The sequence below is a fragment of the Chanos chanos genome, chromosome 4, assembly GCF_902362185.1.
Source record: "Chanos chanos chromosome 4, fChaCha1.1, whole genome shotgun sequence".
Taxonomy (NCBI): Eukaryota; Metazoa; Chordata; class Actinopteri; order Gonorynchiformes; family Chanidae; genus Chanos; species Chanos chanos.
Genome location: NC_044498.1, coordinates 40,757,961 through 40,778,778, shown reverse-complemented (window position 1 = coordinate 40,778,778; position 20,818 = coordinate 40,757,961). Strand labels below are relative to the sequence as shown.

The 20,818-nt window shown below is 40.3% G+C and overlaps 2 protein-coding genes across 4 annotated transcripts; one reads left to right on the top strand and one right to left on the bottom strand.

Moving 5' to 3' along the window:
• Window positions 1–745: 745 nt before the first annotated feature.
• washc2c (WASH complex subunit 2C) lies at window positions 746–15,374 on the bottom strand. 3 transcript variants are annotated; one of them, XM_030771043.1, is made up of 32 exons: window positions 15,285–15,374; window positions 14,641–14,777; window positions 14,353–14,517; window positions 14,152–14,220; window positions 13,884–14,057; window positions 13,637–13,730; window positions 13,270–13,331; window positions 12,295–12,348; window positions 11,889–11,993; window positions 11,485–11,572; window positions 11,211–11,276; window positions 10,270–10,391; window positions 9,973–10,042; window positions 9,068–9,118; window positions 8,806–8,970; window positions 8,304–8,464; window positions 7,760–7,870; window positions 7,461–7,559; window positions 7,212–7,322; window positions 6,994–7,095; window positions 6,601–6,773; window positions 6,239–6,356; window positions 5,780–5,986; window positions 5,292–5,495; window positions 4,850–4,972; window positions 4,422–4,520; window positions 4,226–4,321; window positions 3,605–3,661; window positions 2,829–3,047; window positions 1,878–2,441; window positions 1,487–1,661; window positions 746–1,343 (listed from the first exon to the last, which is right to left on the bottom strand). In XM_030771043.1, the coding sequence occupies exons 2-32, from the start codon at window positions 14,755–14,757 to the stop codon at window positions 1,195–1,197; spliced, it is 4,170 nt and encodes a 1,389-aa protein (XP_030626903.1). In that variant the 5' UTR covers window positions 14,758–14,777; window positions 15,285–15,374; the 3' UTR covers window positions 746–1,194. The 3 variants fall into 3 exon arrangements, with proteins under 3 accessions (XP_030626903.1, XP_030626904.1, XP_030626905.1); XM_030771044.1 differs by lacking the exon at window positions 15,285–15,374 and adding an exon at window positions 15,036–15,125; XM_030771045.1 differs by lacking the exon at window positions 3,605–3,661.
• A 4,112-nt stretch (window positions 15,375–19,486) lies between these two features.
• On the top strand, window positions 19,487–20,389 carry LOC115810392 (zinc finger protein 239-like). The gene has a single exon (XM_030772324.1). The coding sequence runs from the start codon at window positions 19,487–19,489 to the stop codon at window positions 20,387–20,389; it is 903 nt and encodes a 300-aa protein (XP_030628184.1).
• Window positions 20,390–20,818: the final 429 nt, after the last annotated feature.

Below are 20,818 nucleotides of genomic sequence, written 5' to 3'. Positions count from 1 at the left end.
TTACTTAGCCACTTAGCATGGATAGCTTACTAGCCTAGCTCAGCGTAAGTGCCCACATATACCTGGCTAAAACCTCGGCCGGACTCCTTCTTTGCTACGTAACTGACTTCAGGATTTTGTAATGTTTAAATCCTGCGGCCGCCGACTAAAAGGGCCAAAAAGCATGAAAAGTATTAGAGTTCCTGGCTCCGTTATTCTGTTCACTGTCAGTCGGGCCCTTTACATCACAGACCATAGACGGCACAGTGCCAACGCAGTCTATTGTGACATGTCTCGATTGACATACAAAGAAACGAATGCCGTCACATTTTATTAAGTGTAAGGACACGGTGGTCCAATAATGGCGACGAGAAGGCGGGCCCTCACCACACACGCGCTCGGTTGCATTGTAACGCATCACAGCCGTCTCCCGGATATAGACCCCGTCTCTAACAACATTTAAATCAACGTGTGTATACTCACACACCCCGTGCAGAGCTGATACCGACCTAAAGCAGACAGTATCTCTTAGTGATGTGATTTGAAATTTAAAGACGTAGTTTAACAATAAAATAGGGTGAGGTAACATGATGAAAAAGTAATTTGGTTTTTCCAGTGGTCTGAATCTGTTATTCGTCACATAAAAAACAACAATGTTTTTAAGATATGATAAAATATATTTTTTAGTCTCCAAAAAAATTATGCCACATGCAACACAAACATACAAACTGAAAAAGCTAAAGTTAAAAAACAAACAAACAAAAACACTATTAATAATGGGCACTAAGTTTAGAATTATATTCATTCATATCATTGAATGGCACAATTTGACATGGAAATTACAAATCAAACATATGAGGCCACTGTCAGAGGAATGTCTTCATTCACAAATTTATAAATCATTGACTGCTTTCTATACATGTCTTACATGAGATCATTTCATGTTTAAAGTGCTGTGACGAACATTCGATAAAAACACGCGAAATATGCTTTAGATTGACATGGCAGTTCATTACAGTTTTATGATCAGTTGATTAGAGTCAATGAGTGTATAAATGCCATTAGAAATGAATGGACTTCTGTTCTGTATTCATGATGAGTTCTATAGCAGTTATCTACTTCTATTAATAAATATTCTCTGTGGATTATTAATACAGTATTTTCTGCCATTATCACAGGCATTTCTAACCAGTTCTATTGTTTAAGGCATGAGAATCAGTTTCCACCCAACACATTCAGGGGATCATCAAAAATATTGGAGTTGGAGTCTTCTGTAGAGTTGGGCTCCTGAGCTGGTGAGGCTTTCTTAGATTTGGGAGGAGCCTTTGCCACTGGTTTAACTGGCGTAGACGAGAAAATATCATCTAAGAAGAGAGAACTGGAGTTAGCAGACATCAGTGTATATGTTAAGAAGTCTGTGTGTGTGTGTGTGTGTGTGTGTGTGTGTGTTTGGGGGGGTGCATGCATGTGTGTCTTAATGCAATGTTCTGATATCCACGTCACTCACCCATATCATCATCAAATATAGATTTAGTTTCCACTTTCTTTTTTGCTTTCTTCTCTTTTGGCTTTGCTGTGACTGTCAGATCAGCAAAAATGTCGACATTATCATCAAACAGGCTAGCGTCAAAAGCTTTTTCTTTTGTCTTTTTATGGGCTTTGGGAGGTCCCTCTGTCTGACCCTGTATGTACAGAGATGAACAGAAATATACAGACTATCCTTTCAGGAGGCACAGTAAAAAAATTACTCTACAATACTGATAGTAAATACATATTTTACACAAAAGTTTTTGGGTTTTTTTCACCCATTTCCTCCACAAATCCTGCCAGCTACATATTAACATTTGTATCCAGAATACACAATAGCAGAGTAAAAATGACAATTATCCTTATGTTACCTGGAAAATGTTTTGTTTAGTAGAGCTGCCCACTGTTTTACTTTTGTTACTACTTTTCCCTGATCCAAAAATGTCATCATCATCATCATCCTCGAGGAATGCTGTGGCCTTAGCTTTCTTCACAGGCTTTGGCTTGACAGTCTGAAAGAGGTCACCGCCAGGGTCATCAAAGATGGAGGCCGTCTTGTCTTTGTTTGAGGCTACGTTGAGATCCTCCTGTGTCGGCTTGGTTTTGTGTTTCACGGTGGGTGTGTGCTTAGTGGTAGGGGTGAAAAGGTCATCTGATCCGAAAAGGTCAGCCTTGGCAGCAGGGGGTGCTTTTGCTGTCCCGTCAGGCTCTTCTCTGTGTGTTGTAGTGGAAGGGTTGGTAGTGATAGGCAAGGTTAGTGCAGACGGTCTGACTGTAGCAGAGTTGGAGATGGAGGTGGTGTCTGGTCCAGCCTTGGCCTGGTTAGTAGAGCTCTCTCCCTGGGCTTCCCCACTCTGCTCTTCTGACATCTGGGCTGCAAGGACACGTGCAGCTCTGGTCTGGGGCCTCCGCTGCCCTGAGCCTTTCACACGACCCTTCATGGAGGAAAAGAGAGAGAAAAGGAAGGAAGTGTTATGACGTTTTCTCACTTAGACACTTTAAATCATGTCTCTGCTTATATCTACCTCTAAAACGAGCAAAAGGTTTGAATAAATTCACCCCGCGGTGAGGCTACCAGCTAACTTTTCATAAATGATGTTCACGAGTCGAGTGAAAATAAATGGCGAGCTGATGTAGATGGAGGCCAACTGGTATTTAGCTCACATTTTCCACCACTGTGACAGAAAATGTTGGACTGTGTCTGAGAACCAGTGACTGACAGACTGAGTACAAGAGATACCACTACTGCACACAGTGTCCTCCTTATTGTCCCTATAGCCTCAGTCATTCTTGCTCTCTCACTGTGGTGTGCTCTGGCTGACCTTGTTGGCACTCTGCAGTGTGGTGACTTGTGCGGGCGTGTCGAAGCTGACTCCGCCCTCACTCGTTGTTTGGGTCGCGGGCACGCTGACGGGGCTGGGCAGCTGGTCTGATGGTGAGGAGAGGGTCGGGGGTACCGGGCCAGGCATTACACTGACTGCCCCGGGTAGGCGAGGTGCCATGCCAGGCAGAAGGGCGGAAGGGTTAATGCCCAGATCAGCCTGATAGAAACAACCCAAATGCAAATCAGACACTCACCTAAGACAAGAGTATTCTGCATTACTGCCACATATAAACTTTTCCCAGAGAGAACATGACAGGCAGAACGTTGAACAGGTCGCAGTAACGTGTTCACGTCAGCCTTCATGTTCATCATGCTGCCATTGTTTGAAAATCATTCCATGATAGAAATATCAAGAGAAAAGACAAGAGTAAAAAAGCAAGAGAAATGCATTCGCAAAAGAGAGCTTTACAGCAGAGTCTACAAAAGCACGATTTGATTCAGACATCACAGTATGCCACTGAAAATCTGACAGTGCACGAGCAGGTTATCGGTCTAGAAGTCTGATCAACATTAGAGGAGCAGGCCGTTTAAAATGCTTTCTATATTTCATCAGATTCAGCGAAGAAAAATGCAGAAGACAGGGCTCTTCCTTTGAGGAGAAAGTTCAAAAGGAGGTTCTGAGAGAACGTCAGAAAATGAAAGTATATTTTGATAGTGCAAAATGAGAGGAATGTAAAATAGACGGAAAAAAAAGACAAAAAAAATCAAAATTACTTGAAGTTTTCCAATCCGTTTGGAGGGCTCTTTGGTTTTGACTGGGCTTACAGGATTCTGTGTGTATGAATAACACAAAATCAGATTTCAACTGAAACACAAGATGACCCCAACGATCCTTACAACTGTCTCATGTGATTTTTATACTGTACAATAAGACAATCAGAAAAGTTTGTAGTCTGAAGTCATTTTGTACTCTTATCATGAAAATCACCAAATTAAAAAAAATAAATAAATAAAATCCCCCTCAAACAAAAGCCATCTCATTGGAGGTAAAGGAGGCCAACATATGCCTCACTGCGTTTCCCTGATGTTTATCAAAATACTGCCGTGACACTAAAAGCCACTGACAACCAGTGCTCTTCCAGTGACAATATCTACACTGTCAGGTGCCTGGGCATCAGTGAGGATTACTGACATAAATAAACAATGATGGGGAAAAGGATCCCAGCAAGCATGGTACTGCCAGTTACGTCCACTCTGACTGCACGTGTGTAATATGCGACTGCATTAGTGTGTGTGTGTGAAACTGTGTCACCGTTGTCAGATGTCGGTAATTCAGGAACAGTGTAACCAAAGACATTGAAAACAGAGGTTGAGATGATTTTTGAAATGACCCACCTCATCTCCTGCTGGTGCCGCTGTGTTGGCAGGCGTGGTGGACTGGGCTGGCTTGGGTGCCTCGACTTTGGGCTTGGTAGGTTTCTCTGGTGCTTTCTGAAGACAAAGAAACAACATGATTCGTGGTCTCAGTGGTAGTGCTGATAAGGAAAGTCAGCAGTAGTGATGGCGTTGATAATAAAACGAGATCACATACCGGAGCAACTTTAGGCTTTGCAGAGCTGAAAAGATCATCTTCATCATCATCGCTAAAGAGCGAAGGTGCTGCTTGCTTTACTGAACCAGGTAGAGGGACCTGGGAGAAAAAAACAAAACAAAAACAAAAACATAGGAAAAATGAAGAACCGCCATATTGAACCACAGGTGCACATTATATCATAATTGTAGAGTATTCCGTATTAACACAGACAGAGATAAACAGATAGAAATACAAACAAAACAAAAACATACAAAAAAGGGAAAAATGAAGAATCACTATATCAAACCTCGGATGCACAGATTCAGACTCAGAAAACATATTATAACTGTAGATGATTCCATTTATAAACCGCATGTCAATGCTGCGAATAGACTGACAAACAGACAGACAGATTGATAAACAAATATATAGACAGAAGTACTGACAGCCGGTTTGGTGGTGGTGGAAAACAAGTCCACGTCAGGGTCGTTGTCTTTTTGCTGTGTCTGACTGAAGAGCAACTCTTCATCCTCAAATACATCAGTCATCTTAGAACGACTTTTCTGTTCCTGATAAAGAGATGGGGAGGCGAGAGGTGAGTGAGTGAGTGCGAGCGCAAAGTCAACAAAAATTCTCAAACATTCTAAAATTCTTACGTTCATATTTATACCCATACATACAAAGTTGAAACCAAGGTTTACAATATTTTGTCTCTCAAAACTTTAGGAATATATTCATTATATGCTGTAATTACAGAATAGTGTTGAGTCTCTAAGTCTGTTGATGCCACTTTATCAATGCTGGGCCAATTGAAAAGTACTTTGGGAGAAAATGCTGCACTCTGATCATAGACAGGTATGACAGATTCTTGAAGGGTTTTCTAGCCACCTTTACTGTATTCTGGGCTGCTGGTTTAGCTGATACAGTGTCCGGCGTCGTCTGGGCAGCCTCCTCTTCCTCCTCTTCATCATCATCATCGAACAAGCTCAGTGTGGTCTTCTTAGCCTTGGGCTCCTTCGTTTCCATTGGTGGAGGGGCCTCTTTGATGAAGTCTTCATCACCATCATCATCAAGTGGACTCTTGGTTGGTATCTATGGAGGAGAGAGAGAGAGAAAGAGCCAGAGCAAAAGCAAGAGAGAGAGAGATAGAGAGAGAGAGAGAGCAAGAGAGAGCTGATGATGCAGGGTGATGTGGGTAAACTCAGTTCTCTTATATAGTTACATACACGCTGTTCAGACTGTTATAATGGAATTGCTTTTATCAAGAGAAAAACAAAAATCCCACAAGAAGCTGCTGAAACTTAACAGGAATGCAGAAGCTAGTATAAAGACACAGACACATTTTCATCGGTTACACAGTATTCTGAGGGTCTTACCTTAGCCCCTGTGTCAACCACGTTAATCCCTCCAAACAGACTCACTGCACCTGCCGGGAGCTTTCGCTTCAGCCCCGTGTCTCGCTCAGGAGAGGGCTGAGCATCCACAGCTGGTTCTTCTGGAATTTTCTCAATCGAAGCTGCTTTCAGAGACCCAGTTTTATCTCCATCAACTGCAGATGGTGTTGCAGAAGCAGCAGCAGATACCTGGGGCAGGAAGAGGAAAAGCTTCTGGGTGATTCTATGTATATTTGAACAGAGACACTTAGCATTTAGCATCACATCTAAGCATTTAGCTATGATGCATGAAGACATTTACAAAGAGTTACAAAAACTCTCACACGCACGGACTAATCAAAAAAGCAACACTGGAGTGTTCTGATCTGAAATTTCCATGAGCCATCTGGTAATGCTTTTTTTTTAAACATACATTCATCCATGAATGACAGTTAGACCTACTTTGATGTCTGGACTGGTTTTATTCACAGGAGGTTTAACTGAAAAAAGAGAGCCTCTCTCATCATCATCATCATCTTCATCCTCAAAGAGGAGAGACACCCTCTGGGGCTTCTTTTGACTGTGTGGACACATCAAAGTCAAATATTAATGATAAACTTAAAATTTATTTCTCACATTATTTAATTAATTTATTTAATTTATAAGTTGTTGCATTCATTTTGTTTTCAGAATTTTAAAGTAAGTAAGATGGGTCTTGACTTCATCTTAGAAGCTTTGTCTGGTCTCTGTATCAGTATGTGAAGCTCTAAACCCAGTAAAAACTCTTCAATTTAAAATAAACATGAATTATATGTGAAATGTACTTTGACTCTTTTGTGGCTGCGAACAGGTCGTCCTCATCGCCATCGTTGAACAGACTGTCTTTTGGTGGCGCTTTAACATTGGGCAGACTGGAGGGGGCGCTGGTGCTCGCCTTCATCCCACTGTTCTTCACTTCAGTTTTCACTGGGCTGGGTTTGGAACTCATCCACTGATCCTAACAGACACACACACACACACACACAAAAAAACATGTACACGGACACGGACGCACACGCAGACAAATAAATCAGGAGAAATATGAGTTACACAGACAGACTGCATCTTGTGTCTGAGGGATGATAATTAAATTAAAAAAAAAACTCGCTGAAGTAAAAGAGACAATAAGACACAGGCTAATGTAGGTTACTATATTCTGACTGAATAAACAGGCATACTTCTTCATCACTGAAGAGGGCACTGGACACGGGTTTCTTGGCTTGCGGTGAGGGCTTCTTAACCTGAATGGATTTGGACTTTGGTGCAGAGGAAAACAGATCCTGAAAAATGAGAATAGTAACAATAAAAGCTTATAAACGTGTTTTAAGTTTGAAGGGCTTTGGTTCTAGAACATTTACTAGAAGTGACCGGACAATGAGCCAAAGAGTCTGCTCACCTCTTCCTCATCATCATCAAACAGAGACAGAGCAGCCTTACTGGGTTTACTGGGCTTGCTCTGACTGGCCGGCTCAGGTTTAGCCTGGCTTTTTGTCAGCTTTGGGAATATCTGAAGAAAACCAAAATTTAAAATTTAAATAATTACAACACCAAAGACAACCCACAACCCACCTCAGCAAACTGTCTCTATTACATGTCTCCATTAGTATCGAACCACATCAGAACATTGTGAAGAGATAAAACCCACCTGAGAATCCTCATCATCTGAGAACAGTCCTTTACTCACACTCTTCTCTGCTGGTTTTGTGGCAGGTGATGCTTTGACCACATCAGGAGGGGGAGCACTCTGAGTTGAGACCGACAGAATAAAGATCAGAACCGTTTCCTTTGTTTACTGAGCGAGCGGTTGAAAATAGAAAAATGAGCAGATTAAGCCAGATTTACTGCAATTGTATAACTGTACTTACTTCTGTCACCAATACTTTTCACTGCTGTTGTTATTTTAAGTATGACCATTATTTCTGTAGTAGCTGCTGTTGTTTTTACCTCTTCAGATTTCTCAGACTCCTCGCTGATGGACGGCTGGCGTTTCTTCAGTCCTTCCACCAGCAGATTCTTTGTGCTGGGACCGAACATGGAGACTGCTCCAGTAGGCATCTGGAAACAAATATAGCATAGCATTCAATTAACATAATGATGTTAATCAGTCAGCCTGAATAATCCACGCATGACTACAGCGGGAGAGGGCTTCTTCTCTCAATGCTGAATTCTTTCACTAACGCAGAGAGGTATAAGCCGACCCATGTGGCTAAACTGAGTGACATTAAGGATCACTGTCTAATTTCATTGCAAAGTTCCAAAATTTTTCTCGTGGGATGAAAGACAATGACAAAAATAGATTCTTTTGTTGTCGCAAAAAACAGCACATCAGGCCTGCATGATTTTCTACACTACAATGCCACCATATAGGCAGAGGGAACGAGCTTATACATTAAACCAGCTCGAAACAGATGTGAAAGGTCCCATATTTGACTGGTATTTTGTACGATTTAACAGAGAGAAACAGACAAAAGAAATAAAGAGCTTTAACCTTTTTCTCTGGAGATGGAGCAACCTCCTTTTCCACCTCCTTATTCTGTACAGGAGGAGGAGCAGCACTGGAGTTCCCGCTGAAAATGTCACTGCCGTCATCATCCTCATCGCCACCGAACAGATCGACCGTTTTCTTCGGCTGGGGCTTCTCCTGCCCAGCTACAAGACACACAGAACTTCCCTCAGCCTTTCAACAGCGCACATTACCTGACCAAGATGGAACACACCTCCGACCTTCTGAAATTACGCTCGTCATTTGTGTGGCCAGTGGGGGTTTTAGATAAGAGGTTTTGACTGAGCAGTAGGGAGTCACAACACATTTGATTAAAGGTCACTTGTTCCCTTCCACGGCCAGAACAATGGAGGTTTTGACCACAAGCCCAACACCGCAATTTTCGGCTACAACGAGTGTAGTCACTCACTACAGAAAACGCATGTCCAACAACATGACAACTGAACTCAAACATCAGAGATTCTGAAAATGTGACAATGAGACAAACCAGAGCTGGATTTTTTGACAGTCTTCCCGCTGAAGAAGTCATCATCGTCATCATCGTCGTCGTCGTCAAAAAGTCCCCCTCCGGCAGACGGCTGTTTAGGAGCCGCCTGTGTTTTGGGTTTGACGGGACTGCGGCTTTCTGAGCCATTACCAAACAGACCTCCCTCTGTCAAGGATCGAACATTTCATAGAACAAATAAGCCTTTAAAATGAACAGTTTGAAATTAAAATCATTTGAAATCAAATTCAAATTTGAAATGTACCTGGGAATATGGAGACAGCACCTGATGGAATCTTTTTCATTTTTTCAGGTTCTACAAAAAAACAATTCAACATGACATTTAGAGTTATGTCTCCAAAAATACAAGGAGAAATTCAAGAAAAAAAGTAAAGAAACCATTTAAGTCCCCGCCACACAAGGGCCACAAGAAAGAAAGGATGTAAAGAGAGTGGAAAAAGTGTAAACAGAGTGAGCTTAGATTGCACAGTCTCTAACAGAGAAAAACAGAGGACAGACATAGAGTCTTAAAATCATTATCTTCAGTGACTTGACCCTCACCTTCAGCTATTCTTTGAAACAGAAACTGGTGAACAACTGTTGTGATTGTAACTGGGTTATCTAAGCATTCCTAACTGTGATATAATAGCAACTGTCATTTTAGCAGCTTGCTATGCCAGATGCACTCTGAGTGGATCTGCTTGCACTTGGGTACCATGAAGTCTATGTTCTCCTATCCAATGGATACTGAACACCTTGACTTCAATTCAAAGTCTGCGACCAAGTTTAGTTTTCTTATATTGATCGTCTAGAAGACAAACTTCAAAATAAATGATGCTCAGGTTTAGTTTTCTTGTAGTCACTCTCTTGAAGAACCTTAAAGTAAAGCTTGACGTAAAATGCAACGATGTTTAGATTTAAATAACTGTTGCTCAAGTTTACTTTTCATACACTCATTTTGTAAAAGTAGAACCTTAAAATAAAGGTGCTGATAATTAGCTTTCTTACATTATTATTTTTGAAAAGCTTTGTTGCTGTTTTAGTTTATTAATTAATTTTCATTAAAGTATTAATCTGGAATAGAGTGACCGGTTACACCTTTAAAATACCCATTTTTGGGGATGTGTCTTATAATTGGAGAATGATGAAGCAGTCTTAGAGAGGACATACCTGTAGGTTCATTCACTGACTGTTCCCTCCTCTCTGCTTCATTCTTGGGTGCTTCAGAGAAGAGATCCCCCTTCAAACCAAACACAGAACCATCAGTTCAACAAACCAAACACAGAACCAACCACATTTCATCATCAGTTCAACAAACCAAACACAGAACCAACCACATTTCATCATCAGTTCAACAAACCAAACACAGAACCAGCTTCAATCACATTTTATCATCAGTTTCATAATCAGGAACACCAACAGGGGAGCACAGCAATATATTTTTTATTAGTGTGTTTTTCTGCTCACCTCATCATCATCATCAAATAGGCCTTTTCCACCACTGAAGAGTCCCCCTCTCCCACCGAATGGAGAGAACTCCTCATCATCCATGCTTGGAGGCTTAAACATTTCATCATTGTCTTCTTCCTCTGAAGAAAACAGATTACACTTATAATCACAGTCTCTGTGTATGAACCATGAAGCCTGAATCTGCCCTGACTAAACAACATGGCATACTAAATGTCTGTTTTCTATTAATCTGGCTGGTATAGTGCCTAACAATACTGTGCTAGCCATAAACCTGGTCAACGGAAGTGGAACAGTATTGAGCGGTAGTTCAGTAATGATAGTCCGAGTAGAGATTCTGTTTATGTAAATTTACATAAATAGTCATATTCTTAAAGAGTAATCAACCGATTCTATTTAGGATATCAGTTCTCAGAGTGTTGTTCATAGCCTACACAGATGAATCTCTTTAGCGTTGGTTTATTTGTGGTTTAAACAAGTGTCCAGTGTTTGCACTGGATGTGGTAAAAAACATCTGTCTCTGCAATGACGTATTAATGGCCTCCCAACCAACCAAAATTATAAGGGATTTAAGGATGTAAGACTGTTGGCCAAAATGTGTCCAAACACCCCTCAACACTCAAAGACAATGTCCCAGCTTTCTGAATTCGACAAGGAAGTCTAACTGTTCGATCTTGTGTGGGTCTGTGCATAAGATGTGTGTTAAGTTTGCGGTCTGATGGCTAAATCAGAGTCCCATTTCCTGTGTTTGTGAAAGAAAATGGTGTACTTCTGCTTTTAAACCAACCGAGACCAGAAGTCTGTCATTCTGCATTTATGGTAATTCAGTCTGCAATAGAACTTGTATTAAAGTCTATTAGAGTCTGTGCTAAAATCAGTGGGTTTGTCTGGGGAACGGGTGAAGATGGGTGTAAGGGGTGAGAGAGAGAGATTGCCCTGACCTGCCGGCTTCGCCTCTTTCTTTCCCTTCTTCTTCTTCTTGGTAACTGAGGGACCTGATGACAAGGCTGAACAAGAGATTAAAAAAAAAAAAAAAGACAAAATAAGCTTTTAGAAAAATAAACAATTCCCATTCAACCATTACACTCGCTTCCCCAAACAAACACTCAAACCTAAACATTATAAATGAAAAAGTAATAATAAAAACACATAAATAACAATGAATGTTAATAAACAAAAATAGGAAAAAAAAAAGAACTAAACAGATGAGCCTACATGCTTGATCTGGATCTGACTTAGGTGCTGGACCTCCTCTAATGCGGGCTGCCAGCTCATCAGCGAAGGACGATGGTCCTGCAGAGTCCTGCCAATGAACAGCATGAAAAACACAGTAAGTGTCACTGCTTTAGATCAGAGAGATAATTACAGGCTCCTGCAGTCCTCCATTAGGCAGCGCTCACGGCATGAGTCATACTGGCTAAGTCAAGACTGTACAAAAAAAAAACCCCATCAGAGAACTAATTCAATTTGTGCAGGGGTTTAATTCAATTACACATCTCCGGTCAGAGACGTCTTCCCCCTAATTAAGGCGAGCAGAGGGCTGCAATGTTTGTGCAGAACGTTTGACGTAGTCCAACCCTAAAATGACAGGTTAAAAAAAAAAAACACCTCAAACTTACCTTTTTGTCCTCATCTTCATCTTTGTCTGATTCCCCAAATATGTCTGAGTCCTCATCTTCATCACCCTCCTCTTCATCTTCATCATAACTACCCAAAGAATTTTTCTGTGGGAGAGAATGATTACCTGAGATAATTAACATCAGTACTAGTGAACGTTGCATAAGTTCAAAACAACTTAAACACTGTAATTCATAATACAACTTAACACATCCATCTAAGTCAAAAACGGTTTTCTGTAGAAATGCAAATATCAGACAAACAGTTCAGCTGAGTATGCCCTTACGTGGCAGGATCTATTTTTCATCATTTTACCTACTTTCTTTGCTGATGACAGGACAAATTCATTCATACATTATATTCATGTTTTAGGAAAGATATTGTGAGAAAGAGTCTCTCAGCACTCGCCTTCTTCCAACGGTCATGTCCGTCTTCATCCTGCTCAAAGTCTTCATCAGACTGCTGTGTATAAAAATCAGTTACAGAATTAATAACACCCAGGAACTTTGCCTATGTTATTCATAAGCAGATGTAGTTTTTGACTGCAATGCACCTGGATGCTAAGGGTTTTAAGGACTAACATGAACAAACAAACATCGTCGAAAAACACAACTTTATTTTCAAAGATAACATATGCCGCTTTTCCACTGCATGGTACCGGCTCGACTCGACTCGCCTTTTTGGGTTTTCCATTAGGCAAATCTAGTATCTAGTATCTGGCACCTGGTACTTTTTTTGGTATCACCTCTGTCGAAGTTCCAACCGAGCTGAGGCAATACCAAAAGGTGACGTGAAAACACTGCAGACTACTGATTGGTCAGAGAGTCCTAAGAGTTTCTGGTTGGTGTTTGTGTTTATTTCAGTCGTTAGCAAATCTAGACTGCTACCTAACATTAATTCTAGAAGGTTAGTATAAGTCATGGTAACAAAGGATGCTCTCAACTGCATTGCGGAATGGCTGTTAAACTATAGCATTTTACTCTGCCTAAATGAAGCAATGGTAAATATATTTGTGACTTGTATGCCTGTAGTTACAGTCAGTACACTGGAAATTATTAAACCAGAGGGGGTAAGTAAATAAACATGTGCTGAACAAGTATCTATCATGGCTTGGTAGCCAAACATCTAGCTTCTCTTTCAAGGGTGTAATCCCAATGTCACCAGCTACATCAAGGGGGTACTAACTGCAGTGGAAAACGAACGAGGTTCCAGGTACCCAAAATGCGAACAGAGGACCATGCAGTGGAAAAGCAGCTATAAAAACTATAGTATATTTCCAGAAAGTTTCAAAAATGTATGTATCTATTAAGACTAAAAAAAAATCTCTTAAAAATATCCACATATGAAAGCAAAGCCAGCATGAAAAGCTATATAAAAACTTACATCTGCATCTTTGTCTTCCTCACTCTCGATGACACTGTCTCTGTCGCTGTTAATGGACATGTCTGTGAGAGAGACACATGTTCACTTTTGTCTGAAGGATACATATTCATTCATCATTTGAGCAATGTGCGCACGTTTACACTGGGTAATGTACCATTCTACACATCTTAAACCTTAAAAAGTCAGCTCCTCTTGTCTTAAGACAGAACGCTGAGCTGACCAGTGCACTCTTCTGGCAGTCCATATAAAACTTCAGGTTCACAGAACTGAACTCTTAGTTGAATACAGTTTAAAACTGCTTTCAAACTAACTGAGTCAGGTGAAAGTTAACAGAATGTATCTGGTGAGGCAACAATCATATATTTACCATCGCTGGAGAGATCGCCCAGCCCCACATCATCCTGTTCCATAAACGCCTGGGAGCCAATAAGGTATGGGAGTGGCCTGTCCACATACAAGTCCTGCAAGAAATTTAGCCAAAAGAAAAACCGATTCTGTCACAGGGTGGCATTGCTGCATTGCATAGTCAAAACATTCTTATGTGACATTGGTCCTAAAAGCCATCAACATGTTAAAATGGTCTGTATATAAAAACAGTACGATTGGTTTCTAACCTTGGGTTCTAGAATGGGCTCCACACGGTCTGTGGCCTCCTCATCCTCAGAGTCAGAGTTTCCAGCCTTAATGTCCAGCTGCTCAAAGGCTGACTCTAAAACCCTCAAGCCAGAGTTCACAGCCTCCTGGACTTTAGGAATCAACTCTGCTTCCTTCTGCTCACGGGTTTTCTCCTGTGGACAAGTGCACAAAAGAAGAGTGAATCTCTGGCAGGCAAAGCAATAATCACAGACACCCACCAAGCACTGAACTGAGTGAAGTGTATACCTGTTCAGGTTGTCTCTCTTGGCCCTCTGGTTTTGCCACAGGTTCCTCTACCTCCTCATCATATACCCGCTTATGTGTTGAAAACATGGGCAGAGACAATCAGATTACCACAGGGTATCAAACTAATGAAGGAAGTGGCTACTTGGACTGGCATTCAAATTGGCAAATAATCTGACAAAGCAGTAATTAATGTGGCCTTACGTTTTCTATGAACTGTGTGTTGGACAACATAAGGAAGTCATTAAAAACAGTGTGCAGGCAGCTGTCCGTGGCTTTGGTGTCACGAATGAGCCCATCTAACTGCTTCTCAATCTCATGGGTCTTAGACAGCATTCTCTGAGAGAAGTCTTGCAGGAATAGAAAGAGCTACGGAACAAAAACAGAACAACAGATTAACTCGGTGTTGTGATTTCTATCTCACTCTGCAAACACATCAAAAGTCCTGCCAGCATTCGCTATTACTTAATGCAATGACATGTACAAAGTTACCCCAGAGTCGGCAGCCAAAGACCAGTTAGCCCTGGATTTTCGCATCTCCTCCAGTGTCCAGGGCCTCTCCCATACATGCCCAGTTTCCCCATTGTGATTACTGGGGCCGTTCTCCATTGGGGAAAATTTCTGTTAACCTTCAGGAAGAGACCAATAATACTACCCCTGTTAAAACGATTAGATCCTGAACTAACAATGAATTACAGGCGTTCAAATATTTTTAAACAACAGCATTCTATTCTTTAACAAGATTAATAATAATAATAATAATAATAATAATAATAATAATAATAATATAGCCTAAAGTCAGACATGGCTTTACTGAATAACCTGTCTTTCAATTTTGGTTCTGTATTAGCACCAAGTTAAACGCAACTGAATCTAGCAAGCCTTACCTGCATAAATCGAAACGTGGTAAGGTAAACTCAAGCAAATGCATGGACAACCTTAATTCATAATCCCAGCTAAACGTAAGTAGTAGGGGCACGATTCCTTAGAAACTCAAAGAGACAAGGAATAGATGCGTTTTCTTACTGTCACATAAGGCTAAGTCAGACACCACATTAGCTTGCTCCGTTAGCATGCTAACACAACTGTGAATGACTGACACTATCAAAACAGCAAGCATGGGTCACATATCTTACCTTGTATAAATTCGCCACTCACGTTTGTCTGCCTTCTTTGTGTCATGAATACGGTAAACAGTTTAAGTACTCTTTGCAATTCGTGTGATTGTTATCGATACTCTGCCTCTTCGGCCATGTTTTTCTTTAGAGAGTCAGCTGACCTCGGTCATCTGACTGACGACGAAACAGGATGACAGCAAGAGTTAAGGCCGTTGAATATTTATTTGTTTATTTATTTATGTTGATTTTGAATGAACATTTAGCAGTCAACGCAAACTAAACTAGTGCACGAAGGGTGTGACAAAGTTTGTACTAAAAAAAAAAAAAAAAAAAAAAAAAAAAAAAAGTAAAAAAAAATAAATAATAAAATATTGAATTATTTTTTAGTGAATAAAATATTTGACAAATCATAAAATAAAAATAATAGTCAGTGACTATTTATTCATAAACAAATTACATATTCCTTTCTGAAATTACAAAAATTAAATATTCATAATTCATAAAAATTACATATCTTCACATTAAAATAAGGACAGCAACTTCTCAGTTTTATTAATTAGAAGGACCGTAGTCAAGGTTACAGAACCATCAGTATAGAATAGTGTCTCCCAACACTGCTGGAAGCCCATAAATTACACTTTTGGTTTTTTTTCTGTGCTCAAGCACAAATGGTTCAGATAATCAAGGGTCTGACAAATAGCTTGATGTGTTGAGTTATGGGGTATGAAAGCAGGGAGACATCTAAAATGTGCATCTAAAAGTGCTTCTGGCATCTAAGAGTCAGATTAGGAAACACTGATCTAGACTGTACATAGAAGTCAGCCCATCCTGGTTTCCCCACTGCCAAGACGTAGCAAAGAGCAGATGGAAGGTTCTGGCTTCCCTTTTTGGGCTATGTAGCGGGAACACTGTGATCCTTAATGAAGAGACATTATACAAAACAATGGAAGAACACTTAAGATGCAGACTCTGATGACTGTGTGAAATGCACTGTTCTCTATGGTATTATGCAAGAGTACTACTTGATATTCTTTCCTCTCCAAGGTGACCCTGCTAAACTAAGATAAAACAGGAAATAGATATTACAAGAACAATCGTGCTTTGAGACATCTCCTCTAATAAGTGAGTTATTTTTCAAAAGACATAGAGAAACTGAAATCCAGATTAAACCAGTCCAGGGGTTTGAAAACCACCAAATTATTTTTGTTTCGCTCATACAGTGCACCCATCCTTTACAGGCAACTTTTAACTTCTTTTGACACTTTTAAGGTTTAATTTTTTAAAATCATAATTATTATTAATAAATTCAGGATTTTTACCAAGCCATCGAATTTCCAGAAATTTATAGTTCACTAGATATTCTGGTGAACTCTACAGTAAACTACAGTAAATTGTTAATAGTAATTGGTGAATTAGCAATTATATAGTCTCTTTTATATGAGTTAATCAATGCAATCATTTGTATTAAGTTTCACAACGATATAATTACTTGTATTAAAATAAATATTCAAGATATTTTTTTATTCGAAAGGATGAGATCTGTGAACCTACTGGTGGTAAAATAGGTACTTCTTTGGAATGATGGGGGAACATTTGTGGTGCATGGTCATTAACAAGAATGTAGACGGTCAAACATTTAAGGTACACACTGGTGACAGATCTTGGTAATGTGGGTGAAATTCTCAGCCTGGGCCAAATGAGACTGAGTCCCAACACCGCACAATTCCTGTTCTGAGACAAAACAATAGGAGTCTAACATTGAGTCAGATGGAGTGTAAATTTATTGTATAGTTCAAAAGGCATACAACAAACAGGTCCCGGGGAGTGACTGACTCCTTCTCACAAAGCACCGATTTTTATACACGTTTTCTCAAAAAAAGATACACATTACCTTGTCTCTTTGTATGTGGGGCGCCTCTGCCGGCCCATCTTCACAGACCCCTCTCATCGCTGGTTTACGTTACTTCATTATTGTTTATTTCCTTTACCTTTAGCATACGTCGTCACCAATATTGACTGCCCTGCTAAGTAGTGGAGATTTATCATGAAACCTAGAACGTTTCACCCTCTCCATATATTATGACTGACCACAACACTCTGGCAGAGGCGCCGTCCTTTCTCCATATATTATGACTGACCACAGCACTCTGGCAGAGGCGCCGTCCTTATCTCACATGCTGCCCCCTAAAGGGCCTCACAGGCCTCTTCTTTTTGAACAAAGAGAACTTGACATTTCTCACAATACAAGGGATTGTATAGTTATAACTGTTAATATAAACGATTACATTGATTCACCCCTATAATAATGAATACATTATTGTTACATTGTTTATCACGGTTGCTACAATGGTTATTGTTGGAAAATTATTACTCTCCTTTAAGCTAACCATAGTAACCATGATAAACAATGTAACCACAATGTATTCATTATTATAGGGGTGAATCAATGTAATCATTTATATTAAAAGTTATAACTATACAATCTTTTTTATTACAAGAAATATCACGTTCTCTGTGTTCAAAAAGAAGAGGTCAGTGAGGCTCTTGAGGACTGCCTGTGAGATAAGGAAGGAGCCCCTGCCAGAGTGTTGTTGTCATTAACAACGCAGGCAGATGGCGAAATGTTCAAGGTCTCAGGGTACGTCTTAGCAGGGCAGTAACTATTGGTGACAACTTATGCTAGGAGTGAAAGGAACTAGAAAATAATGACGATAAGAGGAGTCTGTGAAGACAGGCTGGCCGAGGTGCCCTACATACAAAGAGACTAAGGAATGTGTATCTTTTTTAAGAAAACGTGTATAAAGGCCGGTGCTTTGTGAGATGGAGTCAGTCACTCCCCGAGACCTGACTCTGTTTGTTGTATGCCTTTTGAACTATACAATAAACTTACACTGCATCTGACTCATTGTTAGACTCCTGTTGTTTTGTCACAGAACAGGTATCGTGTGGCGTTGGGTCTCAGTCTCATTTGGCCCAGGCTGAGAATTTCACCCACATTATCTTAAAGGAGAGTAATATTTCTCCAACAGTAACTTTTAATTAATATTCCGGCGCGATGAAAGTAATGGTGTATTACAGAGTTTATGAGGAATTTGCAAGACGTCACCAGCAGGTTCACCCATCCGAAAAGAGATGAGGCAAGGCATATTTTATTTTTAGAAGTGGTAAGAATTTGTTGTAAAAATTGGTGCATTGTGAAGGTTGCTTCAGCCACTCCCGGGACCTCCTGTTTGTTGTATGCTGTTTTGGATTAATGCAGTAAACGTATACTGCATCTGACTCTGTGCATTTTCGATTGTTTATTTTGGAAGTAAGTGAACATTGTGGTTGGGATCGTAGCCACATCTAGCTGTTGGAGAAATAAAATGAATTTCTGAGTAATGACAAATGAAGGTGCTAATCAAAGGTGCTAGTTAATAAAATAAATCAGGGTGGTTGAGATACAATAGTGTAAATCAGTAGCTATAATATGAATGTATACATTAGTTTTTGATTTACCCACATCACTCTCAAAGATTTTGTCTTACGGCTCCCGTAAATGTTTGTTTTCTTTTTTTTTTTCTCAATGTTGTTCAAACCCCACCAAACCCCACCAGAGTATATTTAAAATTCCCTCATATTTTCAGACCGGACTTCCGGACTTTCGTATTTCCGCGAAAATCGGGCAGCGCACAATATTGGGCAGTAACAGCACAAACTGAATGGAAGTAACCGAGAAATTTCATGATTGTTGTCTGTTTTCCCAAACGATGTACGATGTTCGTTTCAATGTCAGATGAAGGACTCACATGAAGCAATTGCTAAGAATCTTTTGTTGCAGTTGAGCGAGGACTTAAAGGACTTTATTTGAACTGAAGGATTCGGACCTCCACAATTTGGCGTTACATCAAAACACGGTAAATGAACACTTTAGCGGTACACGCACACACACAAACAGAACAAAAACCGAACAGATTTATTTTCGTGTTTTTTTCTGGAAAAACTATTATCCAAGTCCACAAAATCCAGAAATATCAACAGCCACTCTTCCTCGTCAGTAAATATTTACATTACAGTGTTTAGATGAGTCAGTAATTTCTGGTTTCTTCCTCTGAAAAAATGACAGAACCTTAACAGGCTCAGCAAGGAAGCCTTTCTCTGAGGCCATCTAAGTTCACATCTGAGGATCCAGAACACAGTGGCATGGAAATAGCACAGTCAGCAAGCACCTTGTGAAAGAGATGGAACTTAAATCGGAGTGGCGGAACCTGAGTGAATCAGAGTGGCCTGGTGATGGACAGACTTCTGCCCCCCAATATGAAATGAAACCCTTCATTAAAAAGGAGGAGCCGGAATTTCATTTTAAACAGGAGCAGCAGGAGTACTTTAATCATGAGTGTTTGGTGCTCAAAACAGAACCAGATCCTGTAGAGATGCGTTCTGAGATCTTGGTATTAAGTGATGTAGAAAATCCAAGCAATGTGAGGAACTTTTGTCGTACACTAAAATACCAAGTGAGATTTGAAAGTAAGTCAGATAGCAAAGGTGAATTTGTTGAGAGAAAGCAAAATGGAAGAGTTTTGAAAACGGTGAAGAACAAGCAAAGTAAAGTTCTGGATAAGAAACATGTTTGTGAGCTCTGTGGAACGGCTTATGTTCATAAAAGTTACCTCCGAGTGCACATGCGAATACACACAGGAGAAAAGCCATACCAGTGTAAAATCTGCGGCAAAGCATTCATGAGATCTGATTGGCTTGGTATACATATAAGAGCTCATAATGGACAGAAACAGCATAAGAAAAAACGATTCACCTGTGACCAGTGTGGGTTGAAGTTCCCCAGTCCGGGTGTTTTTGAAAGTCACCTGCGAAGGCACACGGGAGAAAGACCGTACCCCTGTTCCCTGTGCGGTCTCAGGTTTGTTGAGGTTCGTGCAGTCAAACTCCATCAGAGATGTCACATGGAATTTAGGCCGTACTCCTGCACGGACTGTGGAAAAAGCTTCAGCCGAGCTGACACCCTTCGAAAACACCAGCGAATCCATTCAGGAGAGAAACCTTTCCAGTGCTCCCAGTGTGGAAAAAAATTCCCTTATAAATATAGTTGGAGTGTGCACTTGAAAACCCATTCAAAGCCATGTTGACCTTTCCTGATTTTAAGACACACACACACAGACGTTCTCTTTGGCATGAGAGTTGTCTAGTGTGACTTATATAGAGCATACAGGATGTAGCTTAAGGGAGAAATGTTTTTTTTTTCCCCTCTGTGTCATGTGGTCTGCTCATCACTGGATCTCTGAGGTTGGGAATATACTTTCTAACCACCTTTCCTCATTGTTTATACAGCACAAGAGAATGTATGATTCCCATCAAGAATTTTCTGAAGAAGTCTGATTAATGTTCTAAGCTCACAGTCAGATGTTTGGTCATATTTATGTTCTGGATACCCTTTCTCTCATCATTTTACAGAATAAATGACAGCGACATGGGAAAACTTCAGTTCCTCTCATGCTCTCTTTCCCAGTTTTCACTGGCTTTTGACTGTTCTTGGTAATTGTCTGTTCCTGTGGTTT